The 20,565-nt window shown below is 34.8% G+C and overlaps 1 protein-coding gene across 2 annotated transcripts; it reads left to right on the plus strand.

Annotated features, from left to right (window-relative positions):
• The first annotated feature begins 4,914 nt into the window (after positions 1-4,914).
• Positions 4,915-12,054, plus strand: LOC147544854 (protein argonaute MEL1-like). 2 transcript variants are annotated; one of them, XM_086673156.1, is made up of 21 exons: positions 4,915-5,536; positions 5,835-6,043; positions 6,149-6,298; positions 6,395-6,528; positions 6,618-6,727; positions 6,881-6,984; positions 7,125-7,263; positions 7,365-7,481; positions 7,563-7,673; positions 7,760-7,831; positions 8,086-8,205; positions 8,271-8,555; positions 8,907-9,044; positions 9,542-9,684; positions 9,774-9,836; positions 9,943-10,006; positions 10,140-10,266; positions 10,364-10,437; positions 10,554-10,648; positions 10,734-10,765; positions 11,818-12,054. In XM_086673156.1, exons 1-21 carry the CDS (start codon positions 5,288-5,290, stop codon positions 12,000-12,002), a joined length of 2,721 nt encoding a protein of 906 aa, XP_086529282.1. In that variant the 5' UTR covers positions 4,915-5,287; the 3' UTR covers positions 12,003-12,054. The 2 variants fall into 2 exon arrangements, 1 of the variants encoding a protein (XP_086529282.1); XR_015239715.1 differs by lacking the exon at positions 10,140-10,266 and having other exon boundaries at positions 5,033-5,536.
• The last annotated feature ends 8,511 nt before the right edge of the window (positions 12,055-20,565 follow it).

The raw sequence follows: 20,565 nt of genomic DNA on the forward strand, positions 1-20,565 counted from the left end.
AGAAAACTTAAAACATAAAAACAATCCGTAGCTGGAAGACTTCGAATAACCGAATTGATCTCTAACTTCATACCCCAAGTCCATTGAATACTTGAAATGCATACAAACCAACTAACCAACTTCCCATAAACTTTATTTTACATTTCAAGGTCTTCATAAACTGACAAATCATATAATGAACCCCATAGAATAAATCTATAACAGGAATTGTCCATTCATATGAAATACGACAAAATTCGGGTAACCATCTCTATTCTGATTCATTTTCAAACTATTCCAAATATGAAATTCGAGCACTAAAATAATTCGGCAGTACCCCGTCTATATTTGGACACCCTGGAATAGTCCATAACATTCTAAACATGATCCTAAACACAAATCATTCGAATAAATTAAATAATAATCGTCTAAATAGCTCCAAATTTTGATCCCAAATGAAATTAGTATAACTATACAGTTATCGATATAACCATCAATAATACCATCAAATTTGGACGAAATTGAAAATTCTAAACCGCTAGATATGTAGAACGAATCGAATAGAATTATCTGAAAGAAACGACACATAATTCCGACTCCGAACGACAAACAAATAGGATCGAGAAAATCGAGGTCTAAAACCATAAATTGACCTTCAACCGAGTATTTAGTGTGTTAAAAAAAAAGAGTATTTAGTGTTGCTGGTGGAAATGGCGTGGGATGAAAAGTGAGTTGGGCTTTGGCTGGCTATAAAGAATTTATATTGCATGGGGTGCCACGTGTTCGCCATTAAAGTGGCCAACATAATTAATTTACTTTGAGTCCCTAAATTCCTATGTCCATTGCAGATAAGTCCCACTATATTTATATCTATTTAAATCCACTTCCACTAATTACCATTTGACCCCCAATTTAACTTTTCTTAAAGTCAAATAGTCCATCATTTAATCTTAGTCTTTTATTTCTCTTACCGAAAACATGGGATGTTACAGTTTGTCTAACTCTTGTATTCAGATACTTTTGAAGCATGATTTGGTGTGATCAATGACTTATTATTTGTTTACATGTTAGTTCAATAGACTTCGTCTAATTTTATAAATTAGAAACCTTTATCTTAATCGTTTATTGATACAAAGTTTGATAATGCGTACTTAGTTTGATAATCGATGCTTAGTATCATTTCGTCGATTATACATAGTTTGACGTATTATACTTATTAGTGTCATACTTGTTCATTGTCAACTCATTTGATCGTGTGTGTTTAGTTTCATAGTCGATGCTTAGTAGTGGCGAAGCCAGAAACTTTTATGAGTGGGGGCACCTCTTTGTTATAGGTAATGAAAGAATTTCACAGTACACGATCAAGCTAGAATCGAAAAGCAAATTCTTAACAAAATTTTATTTACAGTTTAGATATTTCGTGGTAATTTTGATGTATAACAATCAATTTCTAATTTTCTCAATATGGATCAAGGATCTTTCTTCTAACTGGATTCCCAAAATATACTGAAATAAAAAACAAAGGAGGGGATGAAGAGATAATGGTGAAGATTAAGAAGAACGATGCTAGATGATGAAGAGGAAGTGATCGAAATTAAAGAAAAGATGAAGATTAAGTTTTCTTTCTAATAACATGTTTACAAGAGAAAAGTCTAAAAAAGACAATTTTGAATTCAAAATACAAGTCACCGAAAAATCAGACAAAATCAAAATTAAGGGGGACGTTTAGAAAACTCATCATCTCTACGAGGTCATTTTATTTAGTTGGTCACTTTAAGGAGATCAAAATTGAGTTATTCTCTTCAACAAAAAAAAAATTGAGTTATTCAATTAATAAGAACCAATTTTAAGCCAAGCATGACCTTTATAATGTATTTTTAATAAGTAGTCATCTTAAACCAAACAATAATTTCAACTATAGTAGATATTTTAGAAAAAAAAGTGTAAGTAGTAGAAATTTTCTAGAAAAAAAGAATGTTGGGTGTGGGACTCGATCCCTTGACCTCAAGGTTGAAACATAATCGCTTCACCAACTAAGCTAGGGAAGAACTGTATTTGAAAAACGGAAATATGTATATATATATAGATATATGTATCTAATATCGCGGCAAATGTCGCATAACATTAAGGAGCCACGTTAGGGTCGTGGGGGCCTGCGCCCCCACGGGCCCCTATGTGGGCTCGCCCCTGATGCTTAGTGATCGATTATGCTTATTTTGAGACATTATGCTTAGGATTGCCGATGTGGGTGAAGTTAATAAAAGAAGTATCCCTCTCAATCGACTCTTGCCCGACTCGACTCTTGTTCCTCCGACTATTCTCTCGAATCTCTCTCGGCAGTTTACTTAGATTATTTAGCTAGTTTATTTGGTTTCTTCTTTTGTTGCTCATTCGTTCAAAAACCCCCCGTTATGTTTGTTCTTTTCCGTTTTAGTCTAAGTTAGCAAGTGATACTTATACTTAAACCGATGAACTAGACATTCGATGTCCGAGATACCAATCTTTTCCTGTGGATCGACCTCGGTTTTACCGAGCTACTACTTGATACCTCCACTCGGGTGTGCTACCTTTCGGGTGCATCAAGAACAACAACAACATTCTCCAAAACATGAAGAAAGTTTACGTTAGAAACTTAGCCAAGTTCGATAACTACTTGCAATCACATAAGGCCACAAAATGTAACAGTTTGCGCCGCTCGGATTCTAAACATAACTTGCTTCTTCTACTACACACCAATCAATACGGTCTTCAATAAATAATCATATTCATGGTCACACTATAAGACATAGTCTCTTACTTCTGCTATATAAAATTGCTAAAAAAAAACAGGTCAAAATCAAACTCAAAATAGATCTTAACCGAAACAAACTGAGCAATTGTTAAAAAATAAGACCATCAAAGGATGAAGGATACTACTGAGGTTACTTCGGCTAATCGAACAAATTAACCATATAAACAACAAAATTTATAAATCAGATTGACTACACTACATGTTAAGGCTCGGAATCGAAGAAAAATTGATTTATGTTGCAAGATTAACAGATTCTTGTAAATTTTAAAAACAATATTCACTTAAGAATGTAGCGAGAATCTGATCATTAGCAGCATAAACTTCAAAGGAACAAAAAAACACAATAAGTCTCCATAACCAAAAATCAGAATCTATGTTATTTAATTTGATCTCAACTCACCTTTTATTATGAAAATGATTGGGACCTTTATAGATTCTCCAGTTATCATCTTCAAAAACACTTTGATCATCTCTACTAATACTACTATTAATCCCCTACCCTTCAAACATCTTCTTTTTATCAAACACCTTGACAGCAACTTCTGGCTTTCACTTTAAGAATATAAGAATGAGAATTAATGAAAACCATAAATTCATGCCATCTAAAAAGATAAGATGGAAAAGTAAAAAAACAAAACAACATTATACAAGACAACCAAAGTTATTTTATATCATTAATTGCAACAAACTATGTAGGAGAAAAATAACAAATACCTGAAGAAATCAATTTAGGGGAATCAAACTACACAAAAAATTAAAGGGAAGAAGTGAAAAGGAAGAAAAACCTCAATCTGCTAGAATCTGATGAAGCATCCAATATGTCGAGCAAGTGTTCATGACAAAAGCTATCAAGAGAAACATCAAATTTCAGTAGCTTTAACAATCGAGCGTAGAAAGAGAAAAATCTAACATACCTTAACAAACCCGAAACTCGTAGATCCTAGCGAAAAGAAAGAGAGACGAAGGGTTGTGTTAACAAAGAGGTAAGGTAGACAAACTTATGGGGTGCACCAGTAACCGCTCTTTCGACATTCATGTTTGAAGTAATGAAGAATTATGGGTTGAGTTATTTCCTTTTTGGCCCCCTACTTTGATACCAACTTCCTTTATAGACCCCTATTTTTCTTAAATTCGAATATGACTCCCATTTATTAACACCGTCAGTCAATTTTTATGGTTAATTTTTTTGTTTTCATATTTGCCCCTTCTTATAAAAATGTTTTGTAAATTTAAAACTGACCCCTTTTAAATTTGGCCCAATTCCTAAAAAATCATATCTACTTTAGAACAAACTAGGGAGCCAAAATGGAATACATTTAAAAAAAAATTAAAAACACCTCATCTCTCTCCTCCATCTCATCGCCTCTCTCCTCTACTTCATCTCTGGCCACATCATCATCTTCTCCGGCAAAGGTCGCTGACCGGTCAAATTTTCCTGCGACCTTCAAACATATTTTTTTCAAATCTCTCTCTAACTTCTATCCCTCTCTCTAATCTCTCTGTCCCTCTCTAATCTATTTATCTATCTCTAATATCTCTCTCTAATAAAACTCCGGCGAAGGGGGTCTTTATATGACCTTTAGGGTCCATGATATCTTAATATGGCGGTTTTAACATTTTCTTAAAATATGGGGACATAAATAACGGGGAGGTAATAAATAAAATATGTAATGTAATAAATTTGGTGCAGTGGTTGGATACCCCCTCGTAAGCCCATGAGGTTGTGGGATCGAGTCTCAACGGAAGCAGTTTGCCATCAAGATTTATCTCATGTAATTTGGACAATAAATAAAGTATATAATGTAATAAAATTGTCGGGCTTTAGGTCTCTTTCATGTTGTCGGACTTTAGGCATCTTTCATTAATAGTTTGAATTAGACGGTTATCGTGTTTCTCACATCTTCATGATGTATCAATGCCTTATAACGACTAACGTAGATCGTAGTCGATTTTCCAAAATAAATGAATAACGCGGGGAGGCACCGATACCACTATAGGGAGCCGCTGATGAAACTTGTTGACAAAATTTCTTTTTTTTCTTTAGGGTTTGGTATTCGTTGGTTGAGTGCTTTCGGTTTCTCTATTGATGAAAACCCTGATGTGGGTTTCCTATAGAGAGAAAATTGGTGGTAGTGGTGGTGGTTAGGGTTAGAAGTGCGGTGAACAGAGGTGGTACACAAGATGAACATTACTACATTTGGGTGTATAAAACAAATATGCCAACTTTTGGACTTAAATTTTAATTGTCCTCTAGTCAATTTTGGTGAAAGTAGATTTGACTCGAAATCTTTATACCCCCACCAAAACCAGTTGCACCAACCCATCCATGGTTGTTACATCGACTGAAGGAAGCCGGCAAAAGGCCAAACGGAAAGATATCCTCTAAAAACTGTCCGACGACTATTCTTAGTTTCATCATCAATCTTCTCTTCCTTCCTTATTAGGGCGAACATCTTTTCCACCATTCTTCATACTGTTTTGCTCTCTCTCTCTCTAGATTTTCCCCTTTCCGAGACAATGTCTCAAGGAGACGGTGTTGGTAGTGGAAAGAACTTTCTGCGTCCATCAAGTAAACCTTTTCTAATCCAAAATCCGAAGCAGCAACTAGTATTTACCGAAACAGGTGTTCTTCCGGGATCTGTAGATACTCCAGACCTTCCATTCCGTCCTGAGCCTGGTGGTACTGTTGGAACTCGTTGCGTTGTCAGAGCTAATCACTTCCTTGTATCGCTTTCTAACAAGGAGGAGGATATTCATCACTACAATGTGAGCACAAAACTTCTTTTGTTCATTCTCAGTTATGTTAAAAGCTTTTAGGTTGGAAATTTTGTACTTGCTAGGTAGACAGATGAAATTTGTTATAAAATAACCATCTAACTGATTCAGATAACATGTTTTATTAGTTTAGAAAGATGCGAGACGAACTTGTTGCTCCATGAATTTGAAACTAAGATTACTGTGTTTGTTATAGAACTTATAGTGTAATGATCACCTATGTTTCCTTTGTTGCTTACTTTTCATTTTCATATTCATATTGGTATTGTTTTATTATTCAATTCTATAGGTTGCATTCACTCCTGAGGTAAAATCAAAGCGTCTAAATAGGGCTATACTAGGCCAACTTAATGAGATGTACCATCAGACGCGCTTGGGAAAACGACACCTTTTTTACGATGGTCGCAAAAGCATATATACAGAAGGTCCATTGCCCTTTGTGTCGAATGAATTCGTTATTGAGTTAGAGGACGAGCCGGGAAAGAATGGTTCATCAAGGTTTGTTTTGCATCTATAATATTTGTTTTTTTTTCTCTTTATTGTTCAACTTGTTCTTGAATCTTATACTTCTGTTTCAATTTTGTATGTTTTTTTCGGATGAAGGATGAAACAAAAATTTCACGTTGCAATCGAATTTGCTTCTAAACCTGATTTAAACAACATTCAGCAGTTTTGTTTTGGTAAGCAAAAGGATGCACCTCATGATGCTATCCAAGCTCTTAATGTGGTTTTGAGAGATGCCCCGTCGAGAGAGTAAGTTCTCTTTATGGTTCTCATTAAGTTTCTTGTGTTGTAAAGTGGTATAAGATGTTAGTAGATTAACTAATCGATCAAGTTTTGGGCCTATAGATGTATTGAAATAGGAAGGTCTTTTTTCTCCCCTGATTTTGCGCAAAGAAAACCCATTGGTGGTGGTTTGGAGTGCTGGATGGGATATTATCAGAGTATTCGCCCTACTCAGATGGGATTGTCTCTAAATATAGGTTCATCTTATCTTACGTGAAACTTATTTTCACTTAACTATTGCCGATATTTGAGTTTTGGTATTTATTGTATTGCTTACTTTCTGTAGATGTGTCGGCTACATCCTTTTATGAACCTATCAATGTTATAGATTTTGTCAGCAGCTTTCTGGATGTTAAAGATCTGTCAAGGCCTCTGTCTGACCAAAACCGTGTAAAGGTCACCGCTCGCCATCTTGTTTTTCTTTTAATTTATTTTAATGTTCATTTCAGTATAATAGTCTGTTCATCTTATCCAATATTGAGTCAAGTAATGCCTGCTGATAATTTTTCGTGTTTAAAGATTTTTTCCTCTTGCCCATTATCCTGCCAGATCAATAGGGCATTGAAGGGAGTTATGGTTGAGGTCACACACAGAAAAGGCTCTGTCCACCAAAAGATATCTAGGATAACGGCGCTGCCTACTAGTCAGCTGAAGTGGGTGTGAACCATGACATTCTTAAATATCCTATATTAAAAGCTGACTGATATTACTTGAACTAACTTTCTTTTTCTTTTTAGTTTCGTTTCTATTTCCGAAAACCGATGTATTATCTTATCGTTTGTTTTTTCCTTAGGTTTTCTGTTGGTGACAAAGGAACAACTGAGACAGTTGTTCGATACTTCGAAAAGAAATATAGAGTTGCACTGAGATTTACTCATTTCCCCTGCCTTGAAGCTGGCAGTGACTCAAGTCCTTCATATCTGCCGATGGAGGTTCTCTCTTTTTAACCAATTCTTTTGTCTGTTTTGCTCTTTTGGATTCTTTTTAACACTGGTTGCATTTTATTTCTGAAATTTAATTCATTTGGTTACAGGTATGTCGAATTGTTGAAGCGCAAAGATATTCCAAATATTTAAACGAGAAACAAGTTACTGGTCTCCTAAGAGCAGCTTACAGGCGGCCATGTGAAAGGCAAACAAGTATCAGTAAGGTACACTCACTTTTGTTCGGCATACAAGTTACTGTGTAGTGAACATCATATGTAATTGAGCATGACATGTGATGCTTGCAGATAGTGGAAAAGAAAAATTACGACGAGTATGGAAATAGACAGGAATTTGGGATTCATGCATCTGATAAACTAACAACCATTGATAATGCTCGACTTTTGCCGCCTCCTATGGTAATTTAAAAGCGTGAAATAGTGCAATGGCAATAACATTTTCCCCCTGTTTAACATTTCTGAATTTTTTCCCTTTCGTGTTTCAGCTTAAGTTTCATGATACTGGCCGGGGGGTAAAAGTTCAACCTCATGATGGGCAGTGGAATATGAATAACTCGGTAAAGTTCTGTTAGACCCAAAAAACTCATCAATTTTACCTCTCTACATTTATAAAAATTTGTCTATACGAGATTAGCTTCAATAAGGTGAATCAATTTTTGTCTAGTGTTTTTATAAAACAATAAACAGTGTTGATTAGTTAGTATGTATTGGATTGCTAGCTTGTGTTCCCTCGTCTTTGAAGTTCTTCTAGTGATCAAACATCAAGATGTTTAGCTTTAACTATGATTAGTTTAATTTTTGTGTTATGCAGAAAATGTTTGATGGGGCTAAATTGGAGAACTGGGCATGTTTGAACTTCTCTAGATTAGATACAAATGAGGTTACCCTTTTCTGCAACGAATTAGTGGCCATGTGCAACAGTAAAGGAATGGTAAATGATCCCTTTCCCCTACTTCCTCTTGGCTGGAACTTTTGCAAATGATTTTTATTTGTCAGGTCGTCGAAGGAAATCCAATAGCAACATATCGTTCGGCGAAGTCGACCGAGATTCGTAGTGCAATTAAAGCTATTCGCAGAGAGGCTATTGCGAACACAAGAGGGAGGTTTATGCAACTTCTGATCATCATATTACCTGATCCTACTGGACCCATCACCTATGGAAAAATTAAGCGGACATGTGAAACAGAGCTAGACATTGTTTCACAATGCTGTAAACCTGAAAATGTGAAGAAGCTTCACAAGCAGTTCCTCGAAAATGTTGCTCTGAAAATCAATGTTAAGGTTTGTGCATTCACTTTTCTGTTGAAACGTTTATGCAAGGAGGTAGACCATGGTTTAGTGTACTTGATTAAACATGAATTAGTTCCATGTGTAATGGCTTGTTTAATATTGCCTGATTTTATGACTTAATTTGGTAATGCTTGTTTTAAAATCTGATCTTTTCTTATTAAAGAAATAAATTGATACAAAAACTCTTGTTACATAAGTACACATAAATAAAATTAATGCATTGCTTTATGTTAACACGTTTTCCCACTGCATATTATATACATTTCCATATGAATAAAAAGAATTTGTTAAAAAGGTTGTCTTGTCATTGTTGGAGACATGATCGTTTAACTGTATGGACAGGTTGGTGGTCGAAACACTGTTCTGGATGCTGCAGTAGAGAGAAATATTCCCTTCTTGAGTGATCTGCCCACTATAGTTTTTGGAGCTGATGTTTCACATCCAAGCCCTGGAGATGATTCTAGTCCTTCAATTGCAGCGGTTTGTTATGCTACTTCCTCTCTCAATATATACATACTATGCAGTCGGGCTCGGGATTGGCAAAGGGATGAGCCTGAACCAAGCCTGAGTCAAATCGAGTAACTCGTGCAATACCATAAATGAATGGAAGACCGACGATCTTCTTCCCTAATCCCTTTCTTTTTTTTGTCTTCTTTGAATCATTTGGCTCCCTTATTTACTTATTATCCCTTTTCTTTTTCATCAAAATCTTTTCTAAACGATTCTAAGCTATGTTTTTTTAATTTACTGACCCACCACCTGACTCACCGAGACTCGTCCGAGTATGGCTAAGTCGAGCCGAGTCTAGATGAGCTACTCCATGAACCCTCAAATTGGGGGTTCGGCTAAGGATCAACCCGAGCCCAAGTCGCTCCCTGAGTAATTCGACCTAGTTGGTCGAGTTCAACTACCTATTACATATATGATCATACAAACTCATATTAAGATTATAAACTTAAATAACGTTAATATTACAGGTAGTTGCCTCAATTGACTGGCCACTAGTTTCAAAATATAGATGTGTGGTTTCAGCTCAGAAACACCGTCAAGAACTGATCAATGATCTCGCTACAGTTGTTAAGGATCCTCGAAGAGGTTTAATTTGTAAAGGAATGATCAGGTAACTACTTTTGTAGCTCAAAGTGTAATATTGTTGGTTAGTGTTGATGTTTCTTATCTTTTTTTCTTCCTTTTCTTTTTGTGGTTCAGGGAGCTCATCGTAGCTCATACGAGATTATCTGGGCACAAGCCTTGTAGGATTATATTTTACAGGTAATATTTAGAGTGAAGGAAACCTTCCTTAATTGTTTTTGTTTTAAAAATTTGTTGGTAATTATGGATGATAATAATGGTAAGTTGTTGTCTTATTTTATTTTAGAGATGGTGTAAGTGAAGGCCAATTTCCTCAAGTTTTACGACATGAAGTAAATGCCATTCGACAGGTAATAACCAGTCAGTTTGTAGTGAACTAAAGAATGCCGAAATTAACTACATTGTGACTTTTTGTGAATATAATACATTTTTATGTATTAGCTTCTATTTATAAGAATAAACTTTCTTCACCGTCCAAATCAGGCATGTGAATCTCTCGAGGAAGGATATTTACCTCCTATTACATACATTGTTGTTCAAAAGAGACACCACACTCGTTTATTTCCTTCTGATAGTAACACGACAGATAAGAGTGGAAATATCTTACCAGGTATCTCAAATTCTCAATCATTCATTGCAACGAGGTTTCTTTTTTCTATATAAGAAAATTGCTTCATTACATAAGTAAAACTTTGTGTTTGTATTAGGAACCGTGGTTGATTCAACGATATGCCACCCTAACCAGTTCGACTTTTATCTCTGTAGCCATGCTGGTGTAAAGGTATTTGACATAAACCTATTCGAAGAGATTGAATATAGTAGTATAATAATAAATAATTACAAAATGTAATTCGAGCATAGATTTTTTTTTATTGAAGTACTTTTTTTTTAATGGAGGGAACAAGCAAACCAACTCATTATCATGTTCTGTGCGACGAAAATATGTTCACTTCTGATGCCTTGCAAATGCTGACTAACAATCTTTGTTATACGTAAGTTAAAACAATTTATCTTCAGTTTTCTTATTATTTATATTATTATGATGGGCATTTACAAATGTTAGCACATGTATTTCAGGTATGCGAGATGTAATCATTCAGTATCAGTAGGTTAGTCCTTATTTCCTTTACATTGATATTCCTAATCTCTAAAAATTATGTTTGTAATCCACTCTTGATTTGCTGCCGAGTAATCTATCTAGCTGTTAACTTGTACCACTGTGTTCTCTATTGGTTCATCTGTACTGTGCATCCGACACTCTTGTTTCTCTCCGACCAAATCAACCAAGTAATAGCAGCAAGGATGCACATAATCAAAAACTTTTTCTGTATTTATTCTTCTTTATCTCCCATTCTTGTAGAAAATGAATGGTAGATTTTGTATTAAGAATAACATAGGATCCCAAAAGGGAAAACCGAACTTTGTTAGTAAATGGGCAAAGCAAGAAAAGATGATCAACGGTTTCACAATGCTTTTTGCATAGAGAGCAACAGCTTGGAATGATTGACCCCCTTTGTCATGAAGTTGTCTATAGTAGGAACCTAGTTTCTAGCAATTGCCCGTGGAAGGGATGATGTTGTTCCAAAAGTATGTTGGAATGCTGGAAAAAGAGTGAGCTAACTGATCTTATAAATCTTGGTAGAAGAAGTTAACCGAAAATCCTTTATATGAAGACTTCCATTTTCTAGCGTCACTACTAGAGCTCATAGTTGATGATGCCTGTGCAGATTGCTGGAAGAAGAGAAGAGAGATCATTAATCTCGGATTTTTTGACAGCCCTAGATACTCATAGGTTTCATATATCTTCAGAAAAAGTACTCATCCAGATTATCTGAAATTGACGCTTCTTCTTCGGCTCTCCAGAGAGAAGGCAATCTAGTTGTGAAAGCTCCCGTTCTGTAGCGATTGTAGTTCGGCACCTCATTTGTTTGGAATTAGCCTTTGGTCACTGAAATGGAGGTGCAATGTTCGATGTTGTATCTAGTCTTATGTGCACAGAATCGTGTTAGGACCAAAAATATTGCTCTAGGTTTACACGTCTTATTATTATTGTTATCGTAGTTTTCTTTTCTTTTTTTCCTTTCTGTTTCATTTCACAATATAAGTTCATCAATTTCGTAGAAGTTGTAACATTTGCTGATAGGATTGACTTTGTTTGCAGTCGCTCCAGTTTATTATGCACATTTATGTGCAAAAAGAGGGCGGTCTTACATTGAAGGTGAAGAAGGATTCAACGATGGATCATCATCTGTACTAGGTGGTGAGAACACAAAGGAGAAAAGTTCAGTTGTTCGACCTCTGCCAAAGGTAAGTGAAAGCGTGAAAGAATTTATGTATTTCTGTTGATGAAAACAGTATACATTTTTTGTATATCAGAAAAATTACTAAGAAAAAGAAACTAGAAATTATATAGTTTTAGGCTCAATTGATATAATATTTGGCCTTATATACGTATATAAAATTTCAAATGAACTACAATAATCATTGCATGACATTGATACATCACCTCGTCTGGGAGTCCAGTCTAGGATTTCCAGGGTTTTGGAATATGTGCACTATCAAGTGTGCTATCAGCTATTGGCCTCAAAGTTGATTTTGTTGTTTTTTTTGTTGTATTTGTTTTAGGGAAGTTTTATAAACACCACTCATTTTTGTTAATCACACCATCAGCTATACACAGTGCAATGTTAAACATGCCACTCTTCCCCCAAAATTGGGTTAAATTTTGTCATAAATTTCTTCTTCCTCTCTCACTGACCACACCACCACCACTAATGACGGAACCACCACTAACGGGGTCTGTTGGAGCAGGGTTTACTTTGCGAACCAAGGGTTTTAGTTTATGGGGTCTATCGAAGCTGGTTTGGGCACGACAATATAAAAAAGAGTACTTCATTTATTCATTCATGCCTCTTCGTTCACACAAGAGGCTTAAACCATTTCACCTTTGAATTTGTGTCATTAATCTTTTAGGGTCTCTCCCTTTCTCTAGATCAAGCTTAACAAGTCAACAGAACTCTTTTATGGCATCTTGCTGCTTTAAAGGTTTTGCAAAAAGTTGTAGACTACTCTTCAAATGACTTGATCGATCCTGATGTTAGAGAATCATACAAGGATCTTGCGGCCCCTTAGAATAGTAGGAACGACTCGACACGTAGTGGGCTCGTCAGTAGTCGCCAACTCATTATTGTGATGTAGTCGTTCAAGAACACTTCTAGATTGGCAGAGCTGTCATACATTTTCAAAGTAGATCATTTGAAATGCCTAGTTTTCTCGGCGTTTAGTATCTCCATGCCTAAAGGTAGTGGCGAACTTACTCGATCGAAGAGCTTCCTTCTTTGTCATCTTTTTTTTTTAATCTCTGCTAGCTGCTAAACCAACAAAGAGTTGAAGGTTGACCCTACCTCCTCTTTTAGATGTGCTTCCAGAGGAGGGGCAGTGGAAGTTTGTGACCCTCATTTTCTAGAGCAGATGCTGGCATTTTATGCTCCTGGAGCCTCTTCTTTTTTAGTTGGCGTTTCCTCGTGGAATATTTTCTATAACCTCCATGTCACCGTCATTGGTGACAAAGGGATTATCTCGAGGAGTTAGCGTGGAAAAAAGGTTTCTTACGAGGAAAGGCAGAGGCTCTATTCTTACCACATCACTCTACCTTTTCATCCAACTCTTCATGCATCTTCAAGACAGTCGTCTGCATCATAGTCAAGGCATCCGCGTCTCTTTTCTTCTCTTCTGTGAGGCAGGCCGCAGGCCATCTCTTTTACTAGATAGCCATATCTAGACATGGCAAAGATAAATACGAGGGCTCGAATGTTTGGAAGGTTGTTAATTGGATTCGTCTTGGCTAATGCGTGGGGTTATTGAGGTGACAACTCATTCTTTTAGCGCCCAAGTGATGATGTACGAAAGTAGTTTCTTGAAAATCGTCTTTGTTACTTTCGAGTTACTGTTCCTCTATGTTGCCAATGAGGGTACCTGCAAAAACACTTTGATGCTCAAGTTAGTTCAGTGTTGTGGGTTAAAAGTCAATTATAGTAGTAGGGTAAGGATCAGATCCTAATAGAAGTTACGTGGCATGACCGTAATAGAATCTTTCTAATCATAGTAGATATGACTGTATCTTGAAATATGCCAAACAAATATTGGACGCTATCTTGCCGGTCGCGTAATCGGCATTTCTCTCAGGCATAGCAGAGATCAAGGCGTGAGCATACTCTTGCAGGCCTCCCGTTCCTGAGATCAACTTGCAGAGCTTACTCAGACGTCAGATCCACTCTTCTAGTGGTCTTCATGTCATGACAAAGCTCAAAATGCCTGGGAGACTCGCGTCGACCTCCCTTGTTAGGGCTCAGGTGGCAGACTTCTTTCAGGTCCACCTCTCTGTTGATTGCATCATTTGAGTTTCTCACTTAGTATAACGTTCTTATTGATAATCAAAATATATTAAACAAAAAAATTATTGCAACTTTTAGTTCATAATAATATAATTTGTTATAAATTTCAATAACTTAATTGTTTATCTCTTATAAAATAGATTCTAATAGAATAATTGGATTTTGGAAAACTTTCCCAATTAATGGTAAAAGTAATTGAATAAGAAGTCTAAAACAGAATCGATAATTGTCTGATACCCAACTATTACTATCTTTTTTATAGGTCCCAGTTGCGCTTATATTATAAAACCAAATCGATAATTATTTGATACCCAACTAGTACTATCTTTTTTATAGGTCCCAATTGCGCTTACATTATAAAACCGAATCGATGATTATTTGATACCCAAATAGTACTATCTTTTTTATTGGTTGTAGTTGCGCTTATATTTTAAAATTGATATTGAAATCGCTATGAACCAACTGTAGTTTTTAGTAGGTTTTGGCTACGGGCAGTGAGACACGTGAACTGGAAGACCTGTTGACAACCCTAGTTCGCCCCACCAGTAGATCAACATAACTTAGAGGGTGTTTGATTTTTGCACTTATTAAGTTTTTAGGTTGTTTGTTTTTTTTACTTAATAAGTGAATATCATTTGTAAGTGGGGCTAAAGTAAGTGTAAAAAAGTAAGCTCCAATTTGGAGCTTATGTTTTTGCACTTACTTTTGAAGTGCTAAAAAAGACATTTTTATCCATCTTCGAATATAACAATTACCAATATAATTATAACTAAAATATAAAAATTTAAACAATTGATTAGTGAAAAATCTTTTTAAGACTTGAGCGATGACTCTTTTCTTTTTTCACTCACCCAGTCACCCTTCACCTAAGCTTTTCTCTTTAATTTTTTTCACATCTCTTCCTTCATTAATCACGAAACCACCCAAACTCTATGATGCAACGTAAGTTCTTTCTCTTTCATAACTTTTGATTATTTGAGGTTAATATTTTCAACACAAAGTATTCATAAACCGTAATTCTCTTGTATCTAAACTCGCGAGCATAACGAATTAGTATGAAATGCTAATATATAAATACTTTAAGGTCAAAATAAACAATTACTCATTTTTATGACATTTAGAATTAATATAAAAATAAAAATCAAGCACTTAGAAGTGATGGAAAACAAACGTCATAGCACTTACAAGTGATATCACTTACTAAGTGATTATCACTTATAAGTGCTAAAAAATCAAACACCCTCTTAGTCAAGATCAGTTGACCTAATCAAGTAATTTTGGGGTTTGGATTGGCAATTACAGTGGTGCCTACAGAATTCCCTCCAAAATTGATCATTGATGTCAGCAACTATTACATTGATGACGTAACTCATATCTATAACATTTAAATCTTTGATTACTTATCAGTATCAACAACTAAAAAGAGGTTGTAGTTATCATTAAGCACTAATATAAAGTCATTTGTTTTTTAAACCTAGAAAAGATTAGTCCAAGTGTTCGAGTGGGTGTTCTAAAATAGATTTTCTCTAATTGTTCTAGACCGTATCTTTGGGAATATATTTTAGTTCAAGTGGCATGTACTTCTAATTGGAGTTAAATTAAGACTAAACATATATTTTTAATATTTATTCATCTAAGTCCACTTATTTTAATTTTTTTTTGTTTTGTTGAAAAACTAATTTTTACTTATTTGAAAGTAATTATCCAGGGTAGAGTTATAATATTTTATGGGAAATGATAAAGTTACAAAAGATTTTGACAAAAAAAAATTCTCAGCTGATGTGGCGGGTGTGGTTTCAAACTTTGACCAAATCTAGGCCGTTGAGAGATGAAACCACATCAGCTTGGTTGCTCTTGACTTCAAAGATATTAGGATCTAAAGACCCATATGGTTTTTAATTAATAAGTTATTTATGTTCCACCAGAAAAAAAATGTTATTTATGAAAAATAAAAAAATTATCATAATAAATATAAAATTGATCTCGTGGAGATTTTGTAAAGAATGGAAATCTAAGGGGTGTGGTTGCTCTTGACTTTAAAGATATTAGGATCTAAAGATCCATATGGTTTTTTTTTCTTTCTCACTAGCATATGACTTGGAATTTTCCAGTGAAGACAACCAAGTTGGTAGAAATTTTTTTCATTCATTTGTCTAATTTCTCCTATTTACTCTTATGGAACTAATATTTTATGTCTTGAAAAAGTTGGTTTTATGTGGGTTTGAATTAGCTACTAAGGGAAAACCCATCATCTTAGTGTGAAGTGTGAACAATATAGAAATTAAAAATCACAAAAATACTTGAGTAATAAAGTTGCTTTACTTTAAGTAATAATTCTTTTATGTTCGCCAATTTGTGACCAACTAGTCGTTTTGGCTTATGTGTTTCTGGACTTTTGTTTTAGCCTCTATATTTGTTCGAGAATTCATTTAAAAAACTTGAAATTGGGCCTTCAGCCTAATCTCTTTGTAGTGCAATATACATTGTCCGAATTGGTCAAGAATAATGGGCCGAATCAATTAATTTGGGGGTTTGCTTTGCCAAATATGATGGTGCCTATAGAAATCCCTTCTTGTATAATGAAGTCAGCAACTATTGCATTGATGACGTAGGGCCACATCTGTAAAGCTAATATCTTAGATTAAGTACTAGTTTAACAACTAACCAAGATCTAGCAAATTAGTACTAGTAATAAAGTCATTAATTTGATTTGCAAACCCAAAAAGATTTAGCTCAACCACTCTAATCAAAGTAGATTTTCTTTAATTGTTATGTCCCATATCTTTGTCTTTTTTTAGTAAAAATAACCTTCACTTCTATGAAGATAAATCAAGAATAATGTGTTTTTAATATTTAAAAATGACCAAGTGACATCAAGTCGACCAATAAGGTCAAAGAATGCACTAATGATTTATGATCATTAAGTTAGAACAACAAAGTTTTATATATGTATGCAAAATTGTCAATTGGTTGATGATAATGGAAACCCAACTAATATATTAGCCAACCATTAGGTTCAATTGATATTTTAAACTAATACCACCTTTGAGCTCAAGCATTAAAATAAACTTTTGAAATCCCACTTTAAGTTGCTAGTTTTTCAAGTCTCCCCAAGTCAATAATAAGGTCAATCAAGATCAATTAAGAATATAGAAAATATATTATCTTAAAAGTTCAGTAATATAGAAAAAAAATGATGTTCTTAAATGATGGAGTAAGTTAATTATGAAAAAAGTAAAAATAAAACAATAAAAGTAAATATGATGTCATTGGAGTTTTGTCAATATAAATTGGTGTCCGTAACTGTTACAAAGAAGTATCGTTTTGCCTGATTTATTGACTATGACAGTAATTCTTTTTCTTCATCATTAATCGAATCACTGTTCTCGACTCAGGATTCAATTTTATCATCAATCTAATCAACGTTTCACGTTTTTTCTTTTTCTTATCAATGAATAGATCTCTTTGCTTGTACGACTTAGATGTCTCGTGTTTCTCGATAAAGTGATTCGATTGATGGGATTTGGTATGATACTTATGATATCGATGATATCGAAGAGATTGAGGAGATTGATATTCAAATATTTCTTCTTAGAACGTATTGATTTGACCCCATAAGCAGGACCACCACCCAATAGCATGTTGTAACCAGAAGCAGAACCCCGTATTTCTTCTAGATAATCTCCTAATTGTTCCAGAGCAACCAGAAAGAGATTCTTCAACCAGAAAGAATTCAGTTCACCAATAAATCTCTACTTCCCATTGTGAGGGAGAAAACTGTAAAAAAAAAAAGAAAGAGAAAGTAGTTAGTGAGGAAAAAAATATAGATAAAGAGACATCATTATTCTTTTTCTTTTATGTAAGTATTGGTGGAAGGTCCAAAATATGGACCATAGTAGCATAATAAGTCCACTATTACCACAAAATAGGTCCAAAGTCTAAAAAGAATACAAATTTTGACATGTACCAAACAAATCGCATTTGTATACATCATTTTTTGAGATTCACAAAAAAAAAAACATTTTTGTATGACATCGTTACCTTATTGTATTACACAAAACGTAAATAATCTCATACATTTTACTGTTGAACTTCACGCAATTTGGTATGTGTTGCGTACAAAACAAACATGTTCACACACATATCAACACATTTACTAAACAATCAACACATTAGTGATACAGTTATGTATTTGTACGAGACAAGAACAAATACCAAAAAAAGAAAGCGACGTTTTATGTATTTTATATTAAGTTTTGAAGATGATCCGATTTATTTTTTAATTTGGATTTTTTACCCGCGGACTCTTCTATTATTTTGTTACGTGTTCAGAAAGAATGGCAAGTATCTTCCACCTTGTGATCGTAAGCGGCAACACCTGAAAAGGCCAACAAATGTTTGGCCACTCGGTTGTACATCAACTGTAGCAGATTTTATTCACGGTAGAGGTGGAATCCATCATTTATTGACGTGTAGTAAAGAGTATAAATAAAATAAAGGCAAGAATAGGTTTTCATGTCCTGGAATGGTCTTAAGAGTCTTTACATGGCTTGTAAGACATGTGATATCTTTGATGACGGTAATTATGAAGCTTCTTCAATTCATATATTTATTCATGATGTATCTATACAACATTAAATGTATTGACTCTTTGAGTGTACGTAAAAGAAGCACTGAAAGGGTAACAAATGGCCATGATCCACTACTCTTGTGGCCCAGTATTATTAGTCATTATGAGCCACTGTAAACTTGTAATCATGTGGATCTTGACTGTTTTTTTTTGCTGAAAATTACATATATACTACCATTACAACAAGGCTTGAGAAATAATAACGGGAATCAAGGTCCATGTGTTGTTTTCATGATTGTTTCTCGCCCATTTTGCTAATTATTTGCATGCTTATTACTATCTGGCGGGATATCAGAGAATCTAATACTTCTGAAGTGCTTATTTAGTTTCTCTATCTTTGCGATTGTTGATATGGTTTGCCACTGAATTACATTTTTATGATCCTGTAAGTGATTGATGATATTTAGGTTATCACTAGTTCCTATGATAGTGTATCAATACTCTTTCTCTACCGCCCATTTTATGCTCCATAATGTTGTTTTAGTTGCGCTTTCTTCGCTTATTCTTGCCCTGAGACTAACTGCTTTTGTTGCTTGTGTGTGCCCCTTATGCATTACTAATAGATAGCCTATAATTAATATATGGCGTAAGGAGGACGCGCATAACCTTTCTTGGTTCTCCAAATCGATATTGAGTTCCAGATCCTAAGTTGACTACCCCTCTCCGAACGGTCGGAACAACATCCCAGACACTCGAGCCCGTCTACCCCCTTGCCTTTGCACTCCTAGAGTTGTTGTCCGTGTTCCAATACGCCCAACCGAGCTTTCTCTAAGTTGCCGCTAAATTTAGCTTGGTAATCATGAATAATATTGCTAATACTTGTACGGACAAGGTGGGGGAGCCCATTTATGAGATTTACTTTTTGAGTTAGCTCGATCTTGTTAGTAATTGCAAAAATACAAGTTATTTTTCTATCACTTGGTGAGGATAAGTTATTATCTACTGAAACATCTGTTGTATCTGTATTTCCAAATGAACTATAATATAGTGGTAAATTTAGTAACTATTTCACTGTTGAGATAATAAATGAGGTTTTCCAAGAAATAAACAAATCTGATATCGATACTATATTGTAAGGGATGATGTTGAAATAAAATTACCATATCCTTTTAGCAAAGGGGCAATGTAGAAAGAATGTTCGATGCAAGTACATGAAGGACATTCAAATTGATTATTAATAAATTTAGTAATTCTTTGTTTGACTGGATAGCGCATGTCCAACATCCTTATGAATATGGATATTCTGAGGATAAAATTAATTTTAAGATAAACATACATTATACATATTGCTTGAGGTTGGACTGAGGATTGTTGTTTAAATAGTGATACATATAACTAATAGAGACTGGGTGAGAATCCACCTCTTTGTATTTTGGTTGTTGGTTGGAGTATCAATGAATTTGATCAGATTACAAATGGTTTGGTCGAAATTGGCATTAAGGATGTTTTCGTCCCATTTGTTGTCATATATAAGTTAGGAGACCAAAGTAGGAGTAGAATTGTATTAGTAATGGAGTGGGGGAGGAATATCTGGGATCCAATAGTCAGTCCAAATATTGATAGCAATACCCAGGTGGACTTCTCAAATCATCAAAGGGATTATCATGTTTAATTATTTATAGATTGCTTTCCAAATCCATGAGTGTGCACTTTTAACAGGATTCGGGTGACCCGCACGGTGGAAATATTCAACTCTGAGGAGTTGAAACCACATTGTAACATTGGGCTCAGTTCGTACTAGTCTGGTTAATTTGCTCAAAAAAACTTGATTATTTGAATGAGGGTTTCTGGTACCCATCTCACTTTTTTTCTTTGGTATGCAAATAGTTTAGCAGGCCTCAGTGCAAATGTCTCTAGATCTACCCCACCAAAAGGACTTTCGAGA

Source organism: Eschscholzia californica, unplaced genomic scaffold, assembly GCF_041429995.1.
Source record: "Eschscholzia californica isolate CP2 unplaced genomic scaffold, dmEscCali1.0.p SCAF_4, whole genome shotgun sequence".
Classification (NCBI taxonomy): Eukaryota; Viridiplantae; Streptophyta; class Magnoliopsida; order Ranunculales; family Papaveraceae; genus Eschscholzia; species Eschscholzia californica.